The 15,969-nt window shown below is 37.5% G+C and overlaps 1 protein-coding gene across 1 annotated transcript in view; it reads left to right on the top strand.

Moving 5' to 3' along the window:
* LOC136867209 (carboxylesterase 1F) overlaps positions 1-12,607 on the top strand; it is a 141,039-nt gene extending 128,432 nt beyond the window's left edge. Inside the window, exon 12 of the mRNA XM_067144341.2 lies at positions 11,959-12,607. Coding sequence (XP_067000442.2) covers positions 11,959-12,094 — 136 coding nt within the window. The 3' untranslated portion in view covers positions 12,095-12,607. The remainder of the gene's footprint in view (positions 1-11,958) is intronic.
* The last annotated feature ends 3,362 nt before the right edge of the window (positions 12,608-15,969 follow it).

Here is a 15,969-nt window from a genome sequence, read left to right as displayed (position 1 = left end):
AAAAAAAAGAGCTTATGATCTGTCCAGCAGTCATCTATGTGTCTTGGGGTCCTTGTAACAAGGACATCTTTTTTATCGCATTGCCTGGTGATGATATAATCAAGGATGTGCTAGTGTTTTTAGCAAGGATGCATCTAAGTGGTCTTGTAGCGATTAGGCAGGTGGAACTGAGTATTAGTAATGAAGAGTTCATGTTCAGCACATAAACCAAAGGCAGTAGACCATTGGCATTACAGTTGCCAAGTCCATGTTTCCCCATCACATTGCCCCATAATTGATGATATTTACCAACTCTGGTGTTGAAATCGCCAAATAGTAAGAGTGTGTCTCTTGGTGGTACTTTGATGATGGTAGTCCTTAGCAGGTTGTAGAAATAGTATTTAGCTTCTACATCAGCATCCAAGATGGGAGCATATCCAGAGACGAGTGTCATAGATTTGGCACCAGAGGGTGGGATTCGGAGAGTCTTAATTCTTTCACTGACTGCGGTTGTAGTTTAGCTGATAATCATTCACCAGTGTGGTCTTCACAGCGAATCCCACACCATGAATGCGGTGTTCTCCCTCATCTTTTTCCTTCAAGAAGATTGTGTAGCCTGAGCTGAACTCTGTAAGTTTACCTTTGCTGGACAGTCTGGTTTCACTTAAGGCAGCAATATCAATGATCATTCGTCCAAGCTAATGGGTGACAAGTGTTGTTCTTCTCTCAGGTCTGTTATTGTCTTTCAAATCAAGTAGGGTTCGAACATTCCAGGTTCCTATAATCAAAGTTTTGGTAATCTTAATTTTTCGACCGCATAAGGGGTGAACTGCTGGGTGCGGCCTCCCAGCAGGCTGAGAGTGTGACTACCGATGTTTAGCCCACATTTTCTAGGGTCTCCCCCATTCAAGGTGGACAGTGGTGATCCTAAATAGGCCTGCCCAAACACAGATGCAGGATCGAATTCCTGAGTAGTCACGGGGTCTCAGAAAGACGACCATCACATACCTGCTGCCAACGTGCAGGTCCGAACTAGAGGCTTCCAGTTTCACCCGAAAACCTGCCTCCACCATCCTTATCCCATCACAGTTGGGCTTGAGTTGAAGGGAGTGACAGCAGGAAAAAGTGCCACAAGCAGGGTTTTGTTTAAGGTGGATTGCAGCTTACAAGGAAGTGACCCACACACTATGATCTCGGAACTATACCCTGTGGCACAAATGAAATACGACATGCAGGTTCTAGTACCATGACTACAATGGACTGCTGCAGACTCAAAATGCCATTGAGGTGCACCTTCACAGCCAGTCCTCTGGCATGACCTCATTCGCCTCCACGACCAATGAGAACCACAAAAAGGAGGTTCCTCCGTCCATTTTGCCGTTGGGCCAAAGACACAGATGATGGGTTCTAGTGTCATTTCCTACACTGAGGGCACCATCAGCCCACCCAAAGGAGCTTATCCGCCTGCTGAAGCCGTTGGCCGCTATGGGGGTTCAAGTTATTTATCGCCGCTCGACACTCGGTGTTAGCTGTTTTTACAGCTGGTTGCCAAGCCAGCTAACCCTCCTCCTTTCCCATTCCGGACTTGGGACCGGACAATGGTGGAGTTTATGAAAAATAAAAATTCAACACGTAACTAATAAAAATAACTATGCTACTACTTAGGCATATCCTAATTATAAAATAATAATAGAAAAAACAATATAATTGAAACTATAAAAATGTAGTTTAAACTAAATACATAGACAGATTATTATTATTATTATTATTATTATTATTATTATTATTATTATTATTATTATTATTATTATTATTATTATTATTATTATTATTATTATTAATGGTTTAATGGATTAATGGTTATCAACGTTGTAATGTGACAACCTTTCAGCGACCAGGATGTCAGGGAACTATACCAGATGTAACCTTTGCTTCTGAAGATATTGCGTCTAGGATAACTGAATGGCGAGTAATTGAAGAATATACTGGAAGCGATCATCAGTAGCCTATATCACTTTTCGTGTACTTCAAGAGACTCCACATCTAAGGATTACCATGCGCAAGCCACAAAGATGGAACATGGCCACTATGGATAGAGAAAAATTTCATGAAGTAATACAGAATGGAATGGATTGTATTTCGGATACATGTCACGGAGGCAAAAGAAGCATAATTGCTAATAAATGCGTGGAACACACCATGAGACTCCTTCAGCAAGCATGTGACGCATCAATGACCAGAATCAAACAACGGAGAGGCAAGCGTCCAGCATATTGGTGGAACGAAGAAATTGCTGAGCTGAGGAAACAATGCCTGCCACTCAGACAAAGGACACAAAGAGCACGACATAACGATGAAGCTCTCTCAGTAGAGTATAAGACTATGAAGAAAAGACTGCGAAATACAATTAAAAAGAGTTAAGTCGACAAGTGGTGGGAAATGTCTAAGGAAGTAGATGAAAATTCATGGGGATTAGGGTATAAAATCGTTATGAAGAAATTCGGGAAGCTACCAAGCCCTATCATGGATCCACGCACCATGGAATAAATAGTACAAACACTATTCCCTGATCATGCAGGGAGGATTGATGATGAGGCCAAGAAAGAACTAGATAATGTACCACCTTTTACAACTGAAGAATTGAGAACAGCAATTAATTCCCTTAGAAATAAGAAATCCCCTGGACCAGATGGTATTCCAGCAGAAGTACTAAAGGTGGCAGTCGAATTATGTCCTCAACTGCTGTTGAAAATGTATAATCATTGTTTGAAAGTGGGAGTTTTTAGCGTTCGCTGGAAATAGCTAGATTGGTTCTGACCAGTAAAGGGAAAACTGGGGGTTACAGACCTCTATGTATGCTGGACACTGCCGGGAAAGGTTTAGAGAAGCTACTACAACCGAGAATACTAGCAGCAGTCTGATTAGCTGGCGACCTATCTGACCAACAACATGGATTTTGCAGAGGTCACTCAACGCTAGATGCTGTGAAAGAAGTGGTGAAGACAGCAGAATGAGCTCAACTGAAAGAAAGCTGACGCTTCTTGTGACTCTAGATGTTAAAAATTCTTTCAACTCGGCAAGATGGAGTGATATTTTGGAAGCTCTACAAGAAACTTTCAAGCTACCAGAATATCTCGTGTATATACTGCAAGACTATTTGAAAGACCGTACATTGTTATATGACATGGAAGATAGTCAGAGAAGAAAACGGCTCACAGCTGGTGCAGCACAAGGCTCAATTCTTGGACCACACCTTTGGAATATCATGTATGATAGTTTGTTACGGCTGGAGATGCCAGAAGATGTAAAACTTGTGGGTTATGCTGATGATGTGGCTGCTCTGAAAGTAACCCGTAACCTAGAGCTGGCTCAATTTAAATTGAATCAGGAGATGCAATGTGTTAAAGAATGGATGATAAATCACAAGTTAGAACTCGCAGATCATAAGACGGAAATTGTCTTCCTGACGAGGAAAAGGATTAATACTGCTGTACCGATACAAATCGAGCAGATAGCCATCGAAACAACTAGGAGCACAAAATATCTTGGTGTAACGCTTGATGCTAAGCTTACATATTGGGATCACATCCAACGGGTAACAGATAAGGCAGCAAAAACCATGACTGCACTGAATAGACTCATGGGAAATATCAAGGGGCCGAAATCTAGTAAAAGGTGGCTTCTCATATCGACTGTCCAATCGATACTGCTATACAGTTCAGAAATATGGGCTGAATCGTTAAAAATTGCAAAATATCGGACAAGAATTGTGGCTGTACAACGGAGAGCAGCTTTACAAATTGCTTGCACATATCGTACAGTATCAGAACCTGCGATTCTAGTAGTAGCAGCAGTAGCTCCTATTGACTTGTTGGCTTTTGAAAGACAAGAAATTTGGCTCACACAAGAAGAGCTAGGAAGGAAAAGGGCAAAGGCTTTGGCTCTTAGTCGCAGGATGCAACAATGGCAAACAAGATGGGAAGATTATTCTAGAGGGAAATGGACGAAAAGACTGATACCTTCTCTGGGCGTATAGGTTGGCCGAAATCATGGTGAAGTGAACTACTATCTCACACAGTTCTTGACAGGTCATGGATACTTCCAAAAATTTCTTCATAGACTAGGGCTAGCAACTAGTCCGGTGTGTATATACTGTGGTGATATTGATGACGTATTACATACTTTGTGTGTATTCATTGGCTGCCACAAAGAAGATGCTTAGAAGTTATGCTGGGAGAATTGACGCCAGAAGGGATCGTGTCAGTAATGCTATGAAGTCAAGAATCTTAGGACCAGGTGGTAGTCTACGTAGAAAATATTCTGCGTCAGAAGAAGTACCTGGATGATTATGACAGACAGTAAAGCAGAAGAAGGAAGATGAAGCACAAGATGCATTAAGCACGACTTCCGTCCTGAAGTAATACGAGAACGGTTTCTGGGGCAGAGATAAACATCGTGGGAAAAGGGAGTGTGATTTTTAGTGGGTAAGAATCTCCACACACTTGTTGAGTGCAAACCCTCACAAGCATCTTATGAAATATTTTCCACACTCTCTCGCAAAAAAATTATTATTATTATTATTATTATTATTATTATTATTATTATTATTATTATTATTATTATTATTATTATTATTATTATTATTATTATTATTATTATTATTATTATTATTATTATTATTATTATTATTATTATTATTATTATTATTATTATTATTATTATTATTATTATTATTATTATTATTATTATTATTATTATTATTATTATTATTATTATTATTATTATTATTATTATTATTATTATTATTATTATTATTATTATTATTATTATTATTATTATTATTATTATTATTATTATTATTATTATTATTATTATTATTATTATTATTATTATTATTATTATTATTATTATTATTATTATTATTATTATTATTATTATTATTATTATTATTATTATTATTATTATTATTATTATTATTATTATTATTATTATTATTATTATTATTATTATTATTATTATTATTATTATTATTATTATTATTATTATTATTATTATTATTATTATTATTATTATTATTATTATTATTATTATTATTTGCATATGGACATATGGACCCAATGGATCACACAAAGCTCTAATGATTCTGTTTTCTGAGTTGCCAAACAGCTCTCATCCTTTCTCCGTGTTAAATAACAATATTGAATTTTACAGCGATCGTACCCATCGTTCACTGGTTAATTATCTCCCTCGGAAGATCAGCAGTGGTGTCCGACCAATGATCACGGGTTCGATCCCAACCAACAAAAGAGAACACTAAAGCTGAAGGATTGTATTTCATTTTAGCAGATCTACCTATAAAAATAAAACTATATTACTCCTATAACAGCAGCCTTGCAGTGTCTTCCTACAAGGATGTAGAAAAAAACGGAAGTGAAATACCAGCACTCCGTTATCTATATAAGTCAGTCAGGAGGATGAGGTGAGGAAGTATGTACGATGAGTAACGCATGATTGATAGTTAGCTGTGGCGATCTGACGGACCGAAGCCTAGCACACCTATCCTCCGCTGGTCTCCGCACCTGTAGGCATACAGCAGCAAGCCGCGTGAGGCGTGTCGAGGGGAGCGGGACGAGTCTGGGCTGCAATATCAGTCTCCGAAGCCTTATTCTCAGAAATACGTGTGACATCTTTTCCCAAGTGCTTTCAAGGTTTGCAAATGTGTCAGATGCTTACAATATAATGTGCTTTAGATTTCCATCACTCGCATTTGACGTTTGGGCTTCACTGATAGCCTTGGTAGCCCTCAGTATACGCCACTGATCATTTTTCTTCTATGCACTAACAGAAATTAAAACCATCCTTAATGCTAAAATGATGAAAGTACAAGTGAAGGGGTCTAAAACAGCTTATCAGTAACTTCTATCAAAACTATGCCAGTGACTTGAACTAGAAATATCTAAATATATGAATCAGCTAATTTACTCGACTGTATGCTAACAGCGGAATATTTGAATATGGAGAGCAACAATTATCACCAACAATGCAGGGACAGTTAACTATTTTGTCAGTAAATGGAATACATTCTCCTTAAGTCTTTATTTTCTTTAAATTTACAATGTTGCAGGTATCATATTGTTAATTTAAGGAAATTGGTTCTTTCATCTTCTTCTTCAAGTGCCATATCTGGTTGCCCAGACGTCGGCGATTACTCTGGAGAAAGTTTTTCTGTCTTCTGCTAGTCGGAAGAGTCTCTCAGTTGTCTCAATACCGGTCCACTGCTTGATGTTGTGTAACCATGTTATCTCTGGTCTGCCATCTCGCCGTTTGCCCTCTATTTTACCTTGGAGAATGAGTTTTATGAGGCCATATTTGTTTCCTCTTACTATGTGGCCTAGATAAGCTGTTTTGCAAACTTTTATACTTGTTATTAGTTCTTGCTTTGTCCTAGCTCTCTTTAGGACTTCATCATTTGTTATCATATCTGTCCAGGGTATTCTAAGCATTCTTCTGTGCAACCACATTTCAAAGGCGGCAAGTCGTTTGATACTTGCGGCTTTTAAGGTCCATGTTTCTGCTCCATATAACAGTACTGACCAGATGTAGCACTTCATTAATCTCTGTCTGAACTTCAGATTTAGATGATTATTACAGAACAAAGAGCTCATCCTGTGAAATGCAGCTCTAGCGTTCTTAATTCTGCATCTGATTTCCTTATCTGGATCCATACTCTCTGTTATTATGCTGCCAAGGTACTTGAACTGGTGGACTTGTTCTATTTTATGGTTGTTTAATGACAAGGTGACATTTGCATTACTATTTCTGCTAAATACCATTAACTTAGTTTTTTCTACATTTATATTGAGACCATACTGTAAACCTCTGACATGGTTTCTGTTCAGGAGTTCTTGAAGGCCTTCTATAGTGTTGCACAGAATCAGAGTGTCATCTGCATATCTAATATTATTGATCAAAACACCATTTACTTTCACCCCCAGTTCAACATCATGTAAAGCTTCTTTAAAAATGATGTCAGAATAGATATTAAAAAGGAGCGGCGAGAGAATACAACCTTGGCGTACTCCTCTTCTGATTTTCACATCTGATGTTTTGGTTTGGTTGATTTTGACTGTTGCTTGTTGGCCCCAGTAGAGATTCTGTATGATGCGTATGTCTTTTCCATCGAGATGTTTTCGTTGGAGAATCTCTATCAATTTTTCATGTTTCACTCTATCAAAAGCTTTCTCATAGTCAATGAAACATGCAAATACATCTTTGTGTAGTTGACGGCATTTTTGGAGCAGGACATTGACTCTGAATAAGGCTTCTCGTGTGCCAAAGGCATTTCTGAAACCCATTTCTTTCATGAAATACGCAATTTAAGTGTAGAATGTGCAGAAGTTACAATTCTGTACAATAACTGTCTTTATTGATATCCTCCTGACAAAACTATAGATATTTAAACAAAATAAAAATAAAATGGAACTTTATTTCCCATTGCCCCCAACCCAGATACAAAACAAAGTAAGTGTTCAAGATGGCAGCGTGCATGCCAGTGGTTACAAGTGTTCTCCATGCATTAATTATAGTTTTATTGGTAAAAAATTGTCATGACGTACTCAAATGCCCGGTCTCTCTTATATCTGGTTTATGTAAATGCATGGAACACCTGAATGAGAGAAATCTGTTGAATAACAACCAACATAGATTCCTCCCTGGAAAATCCTGTACTACACTTTTAACAACAGTAATTGATGAGTGGCAACATTCCCTGGACCAGTCTAATATCTCCCAAGTGTGGACTGCAAAACTCTCAGTCGGAGTAAGGACTTTGATCAGGTATATCAACAACAACTGTTGTTAAAACTTAGCAAGTATGGCATTCAAGGCAAACTGCTGACATGGCTTTGATCATTCCTGGTAGGTTCAATGCAGTGTGTTGCATTCGGTGGGGACAGGTCAGACCTACATAACCTCAGTACTTAATCTACCAAACACCAACAGAACTACTCAACATAAAATTTAAAAAATAATCACTAATCTTTAGTACTTCTGACAAACACCAAACAAAATTTATTTTCCACTAACTGGATCACTTGTACATCAAATTTTTCTAATATGTACTACATTACTACTAAAAGACAGAGCACCGTCAACAGCTGACTGTCCACTAGCATGTCCAGCAAAGCAAATTAGAATATTGAACTTATAAAGTATGATAAAGTAAAGATAAGGAGTGAGATAGTTTTCCATTGCTTTCCTCACAAGGCCAGAAAGTGCCATTGCAGCACAACTGTACATATGAATAGCACTTTTCATTATAGTCAGATGCAGTAGACATGCTCTGAATGTCATTACCCTATATCATCCATACCTCAGCAGCTTCCATACTGTTGCAATCATGGTTGAAACTGACAATGAGACTTTAGTGGAAGATACTTTGTCCTCTAATGTGCCAAGAAACAGATGAAAGAATACTACATCCATTACGAAATAGCAACAAAAAGATCAGATATTTTTTAGTGATAATTTTTGTGTGTTGGAGTAACCAGGCAACTGCCCTGACATTAATCCTATAGAAAGCTTGTGGACTGTTTGTAAAAGGAGACTCACAAAACTTAACAGCTCCACAGAAATAGTCTTTAATTGGAGTGTGGTATCATGTTGATGAACTAAAAAACTATGTATTCAACGCTTGTGGAATTTATGTCAAATCATGTAACGCAATAATGCACCTGATAAAACAGAAAAAAGGCCATATCTATATATTAAAAGAACTTACTAAAAACAAATTTGGCAAATCTGTTCGTCCATTCTACTGGGCTGATTTGCTTAATTTTTATTTTATTCTCTCCAGAATTATGTGCCGGTGAATCGTGAGACATACACAATTTGCTTTACGTCACGTCGACAGAGATAGGTATTATGGCGACTATGGGATAGGAAAGGCATAGGAGTGGGAAGGAAGCGATCATGGCCTTAATTAAGGTACAGCCCCAGCATTTGCCTGGTGTGAAAATGGGAAACCCCGGAAAACCACCGTCTTCAGGGCTGCCGACAGTGGGATTCAAACCCACTATCTGCCAGATGCAAGCTCACAGCTGCACGTCCCAAACCGCATGGCCAACTCGCCCAGTCATGAGATGTAGATAAGTCTCTAAGTTTAGCCAACTTTGGGTAATCATAAAATCAAATCATTAAATGATCACTCCAGTAATTGCAGGCGAAGGTTTACCCTAACCCGCAATACATTCTGTATTGATCAGGTTGCTAAGCAACTAACACTTTCATTAATATTCTGATATATGATTTTCATCCTTAGTAATATCATTGCATGCAGCCATGTTTGATTACTATCTGTCAAGCCAGAGAGTATACACTTCCTCTGATCACAGAAGAATATTATTCCCTGCTATATACTCTTTGATTCTCTAACCTTTCCCAACTTCCAAATATATTCAACAGATGGCTGAGCATTCCTAATAACATACATGCTGCTAAGAGAAAAAAGTCTACCTAGAAACAGACCACATCATGACATACGCCTTAGACATTATCTGGGAACACCTATCAAAGGAAAACCTAGCTACACTAGAAAAAGTGAAGGCCATATATCTTAAAAGATATTCTCTGCATGGCAAAAAATGCTCCTAACAAGACAACCATTCTATACAGAAGAACTGCGATTAAAAATACCGTTGCCTTCTATGACACAATACCAAGCTTTACATCAAGAACTGCAGGATAAAAAAGTGAATATATATGGATAGATTTTAACCAAACAGATGGTAAGATGATGTCAGAATGGATGAACTCTGACTACGAACTAAGGCATACTATAACGGGCCTCTTGGATTCTGGAGGTCAAATGGACTGTATCACGATTGACTTATCTAAAGCATTTGATAGGGTGGATCATGGGAGACTACTGGCAAAAATGAGTGCAATTGGACTAGACAAAAGAGTGACTGAATGGGTTGCTATATTTCTAGAAAATAGATCTCAGAGAATTAGAGTAGGTGAAGCTTTGTCTGACCCTGTAATAATTAAGAGGGGAATTCCTCAAGGCAGTATTATCGGACCTTAGTGTTTTCTTATATATATAAATGATATGAGTAAAGGAGTGGAATCGGAGGTAAGGCTTTTTGCGGATGATGTTATTCTGTATAGAGTAATAAATAATTTACAAGATTCTGAGCTACTGCAACGTGACCTCGATAATGTTGTGAGATGGACAGCAGGCAATGGTATGTTGATAAACGGGGTTAAAAGTCAGGTTGTGAGTTTCACAAATAGAAAAAGTCCTCTCAGTTTTAATTACTGCATTGATGGAGTGAAAGTTCCTGTTGGGGATCATTGTAAGTATCTAGGTGTTAATATAAGGAAAGACCTTCATTGGGGTAATCACATAAATGGGATTGTAAATAAAGGGTACAGATCTCTGCACATGGTTATGAGGGCGTTTAGGGGTTGTAGTAAGGATGTAAAGGAGAGGGCATATAAGTCACTGGTAAGACCCCAACTAGAATATGGTTCCAGTGTATGGGACCCTCACCAGGATTATCTGATTCAAGAATTGGAAAAAATCCAAAGAAAAGCAGCTCGATTTGTTCTGGGTGATTTCCGACAAAAGAGTAGCGTTACAAAAATGTTGCAAAGTTTGGGTTGGGAAGAATTGAGAGAAAGAAGAAGAGCTGCTCGAATAAGTGGTATGTTCCGAGCTGTCAGCGGAGAGATGGCGTGAAATGACATTAGTAGACGAATAAGTTTGAGTGGCGTTTATAAAAGTAGGAAAGATCACAATATGAAGATAAAGTTGGAATTCAAGAGGACAAACTGGGGCAAATATTCATTTATAGGAAGGGGAGTTAGGGATTGGAATAACTTACCAAGGGAGATGTTCAATAAATTTCCAATTTCTTTGAAATCATTTAGGAAAAGGCTAGGAAAACAACAGATAGGGAATCTGCCACCTGGGCGACTGCCCTAAATGCAGATCAGTATTGATTGATGGATTGATTATTAAATGTTCGCAAAACCACTGAAAAGGGCAGGCAAAACAATGTGACTAGGACGGGCATGTTAAGACGAGTTATCTGACCCGTTTATAATGAATGCTGCGGTGCAGCACGGGTCCTCTAGTTAGCTATTATGAAAGATTAAAGTATATAATAGTTGATTAAGTACAACAACAACAAAATGTGTATGTTATTGTTGCTTTCAAATATTTTGGACAACACCTTCCTTTTGAAGTTAGGGCTCTTTGTCTTACTGTTTTGATAATAGTGAGAGTATGTACAGGAGAGAGGACAGTTACCTAGTTGTACTTCCTCTTAAAACAAAAAATCACAACCACAAGCATGTACAGGGTGGGTAGAAAGCCCCTTTATACTAACACATAAGAAAAAGTAATGTGTGGATATTTATGTTTAGGGCTGAATACTCAACATACAAGAATGACAGTCCCTTAACACAGTAATTGACAACAGTGTTCTTAATAGAAAGCAGCTTTTGTTATTATTCATTATTTCTTCTCAGTTTAGTTAGGAGAGTAACATCATAGTGGCTACAAGTGATTTCAGTGTTGAGGATCATTTGGTGGCTTGTGAGTGGGTTGATGAACATATATCTTATGAGTGCAAATTTTATTCATGTTTTGTAACTTTTAGTATATTAATATTTTAAGTGAATTCTAGACAGTTGAAGATGGCCTAATGCTGTAAAACATGTCCTGATATTTTTACAACTTTGAATTGTATATAAACTTATAGGTATTGAATAGGATAAACCAATATACTAGTTTTTCAACTTATATTGCACATAGGGATGCATACAGTCATTGCAGATACACAAAAGGTTTGTCTGCATCTAACCGGATAAAATTTACATAGTGTAACAGGACTTTTTGCCCACCCTGTATCTCCAAATACGTGGCCTGTTAGAACTGCTTCTAATTCATTCTTCTTTACATTCTGTCTACAGGACACCTCATGGAGTTTCCTGGGAGCCTTATTCATTAGAAAGTGGTACTTATCTGGTTATAAATACCACTATGACTACAAAGACGCCATTTGAACAGGAGTATACCATCGCAGAGCGAGAAGGATTTCACGAATGATAACCAGCAGAACCATTTCTAACATTCTAGGAAGAATTATTTGTCATTCTTCTGAGGAAGACAACATTGAAGAAACAAAAAGAAAACAGATCATATAATTGTTTACCAAGTGATTGGCCATGTAGCTAAAAGCTTGCCTTTGAGAGATGTGTCCTGAAATGATTTTCTGTTCTTTCCCATTTTCATACCAAGCAAATGCCTGGTATGTTCTTTCATTAAGCTCACAGTCACTTTCTTCCCAGTCCTAGCCCTTTATCCCCTTGTCGCCAAAACCTATCCAAGTTAATGCGACATTGAAACCACTTTCACATAATCCTTTTATCCATTTCACTCATGACTACTGTGACCAGACCAATGTAATATCCATAAGCAATCAAACTAAAGCTCAAAGTCATGTTTATTGATGGAATTTTCACAGTCATACAAGCATGTTTCTGATGTAAAAAGAAAACAGACTCTGAAGGCGGTCAGCAATGACAATAAAAATTAAATTTTCTGTGTATTCATATTCTAGACAACTGTGGGTTTGTGTGTTTCCTTTTAGTGATTGCAATGAATGACCAAGAAACTTTTATTTTAAAATATTTTGCTCTGAGAGCATTTACCAAATTTTATCCTAAAATTTACTTAGTCTTCAAAAAATGTATGGTGTAAATTGAGGTGCTGCAAAAGTTTTCAAATTTTTCATTATGTTGGAAGAGCCCTAACCTTCACAAATCTCACCATTAACACTCTGGATTCTATCCTAACCCCGACAAGTACAGGCATCACAACCATATTGGTTACTGCACTTCATGTGCACCAAGTTATTGACCATAAAATTCAGGACTTTAAAATAAAGCAACAACTTATCAAGTGGAAACTACTCATATATTCAGCTCTGACTCACAGAGGCCTTTTTAGAATCTGTTTCTGTAGTGCAGCCCCTTACTATGTCCTACAAGGTAATGATGTTTAGGAGTAGTGTTACAGAGGAGGAGGAGGAGGAAGAGGGGATAGATAGAAGGTACGTAGATAGAAGGGGAAGGTCCAGTTGGTTCCTTCAGTTTAATCATTACATCCAATTCTATTCAAATATATATATTAATTCATCATTAGTTATTCTACATTTTTACTATACGTTATTGAAGACAATACCAGTTCACTTTTACTAATTATAGTTAGAGCCTTGCATGTATATAAAAAGTATTATCTGCATCCACTCCGCATCCACACTTCCTGCATCCGCACTCGCGAGGATATTGTAAATATTTAACTACAGCATATTACACCCAAGGTATTGAAATAGATAGATCTGTTAACATAATACAATAGGCCTGATACCTAGCACCAGAACCCCTACAGTCACAGGTGTATGAGGAATTTTCTCCTGCGACAACTACCGATGTATTGACCTGTGTTCCTTCCTTTAACAGTGGGCAGAACCCAGTTAGACTTAGGTCAGGTGTACGGCTTTATGGTTTCAAAGCTCAAGTCTCAAGGTGATATCACCATTCTCCCATATCAGTGTCAAGGGTCGGCTAACAACAAGCAAAAGTAAGAGTATACCTGAGTGAAAATCAATAAACTTCATTATTTAGAAATTATCAGAAAAATTATCCACACTGCCATACAGTTTGCATCCACCAAGATACTAACTTCACGGATTTATCCACTGATATCCACACCCGTGCAAGGCTCTAATTATAGTGCAACTAATTTCGACAGAACGTCACTGTTATATAAATATAGGCTCCTACGGGTGATGATTTGGTCTGTCCTGTCAATATATTATCAAGTTCCTAATTTTGTACAATTCTTTCACTCATTCATGTTTTGGGAGCCCCCGCTCCGTTCATCAGTGATTTCTACCTCATAAAGCAAGATTCCCCATATCTTAAGATCAAACATCATTCAGCTATACATAACACATAGTCAGTATATAATTTTAACACACACACACACACACACACACACACACACACACAATAAACATTGCTTGATAATGTTTGTTACGTTATAGAACACTTTAAAACACATAAGAAGTTTGGCTGGTTGTTCTTATGTTATATAACACTTTAAAACATCTATTAAAATATCAGCTGTTTTCCTTGGAAAAATCAGGCAAAGATAAAATGTTTCTTGCTGCTGTTTATTATGTTTATGTTTACTATTGTAGCACACTTGAAGCATATCAAAATGTCAACTGATATACCACCAAAGTTAAAATCTTTACCTTGTTGTTAGAACACTTCCTAGAATGAACTGATACACCATTGAATTATTGGACTTCTTAAGATCTAAATGTGTAACTGATTATATCTGGTTGAAGTCTGAAAGGCAATCTGGAGGAAGTCTACTCGCTCACCAGCCATAGTGAGTAGACTTCCTCCGCTTCGACAATATACAATTGGAAGAGCAAATACTACAGTAGAATTCCATTAGTCCGGCATCCAATAGTCCGGAACGCCCGATGGTCCAGCACCATTCCAGGATTTTTAATATTATTATCTCTTACTAATGATCCCTCCTGAACAATTTGATGCATTTGTTGAAACCATTGGAAGAGTAATTTTTATTATTTCAAAGTAAATAATGCAAATGTATCTGATACAATCCAGTTGTTATGCATTGATTTACTTAAATATCTCTATCTCTGGAAATATTCAGTCTGGAAGGCTGTGTGCTAGACTGAGTACTGGAGAGCCAACCATATGATACAAAACCAGATTTAAAAAATTGAATGTGTGGGCCACGTTCAAAAACGGATGGGAACATGCCTTCAAAAATTGAAGCAGACAGAAGGAAAAGAGAAGTTGTAGATGGAAAATCTCTAAATGGTAAAGGAAGACTTGCAGGTAAAAATACTGATGAACTTCGGCATTATTATGGAATGACAATAAGAAACAATACGATTAAAAAGAGGAGTGTGTTATTAAACTAATGATTCTGCTATCAACATTTTACTGCAAAATGCGGTGTTAGAGCTGTTTTCACTGTACGCCTTAACCTATATCGTAGTAAGAGGTACCGCCCAATAGTCCAGCATTTTCGGTAATTCGGCACCGGGCCGGTCCCGATCATGCCGGACTATCGGACTTCTACTGTAGCCACAAATTCAAGGACATGATGGGAGGTTTGATCCGTTCTGTCGAAATTCCAGCTCAACACCAACATAGCACGATTCCATTCGACCAGGTATAATCTGTTAAAAACATATCAGATGTAAGGCTTTTCAGGCGTTTTGCTCTATTAACCAGCGTTTCATCTTAGGTCGGACACTAGACTCATCAGAGTGGGATGTGTCAGACTCTACCCACTGACACTGGGGTGTATGCAGGTGAATTTATTTTATTTATTAGAAGGTTATTTCATTCCTACCATATGGGTACCTATACAAAGTAGCTCTTAGGCCATATACAACGTATATGCGTATAAGAAAATCAAATGTTTAGTGGTATGTATAGATATACGTAACGGAAAAGTAGGAGGATAACGAGTTAGGATACACAGTTATACAGATATTTACAGAATAAGATAACAAAATGATGAATATACAACGAAAAGAACATATTTGCATCGTAGCATAGTGGAGCAAGAGTTCATATAGGGCGACATCAATGCACTGACAACATAATCACTGCACTAGTCAAGTTCACAACATAGCGAGTAGGAAATGAACAGAACGTGCACTGACAATTGCTACAAATAACAGACAAAATTGCAAAAATAATGGAAAGACAACACTGAATATAAAGAATATGGAATAGAATTCGGTAGAATAACGTTCGAGAACACCAATTGCTAGCCTAAGCAAGTCCACATAACGTGAATAAAGAACGTGCCGCAGGTAGAATGTTAATCCGCATGAATAAGTGCACTGAGAAAAACAAACA

Source organism: Anabrus simplex, chromosome 3 (genome assembly GCF_040414725.1).
Source record: "Anabrus simplex isolate iqAnaSimp1 chromosome 3, ASM4041472v1, whole genome shotgun sequence".
Lineage (NCBI taxonomy): Eukaryota > Metazoa > Arthropoda > Insecta > Orthoptera > Tettigoniidae > Anabrus > Anabrus simplex.
Note: the sequence above shows the minus strand (reverse complement) of the source record. Positions and strands in the feature narration are given on the sequence as shown.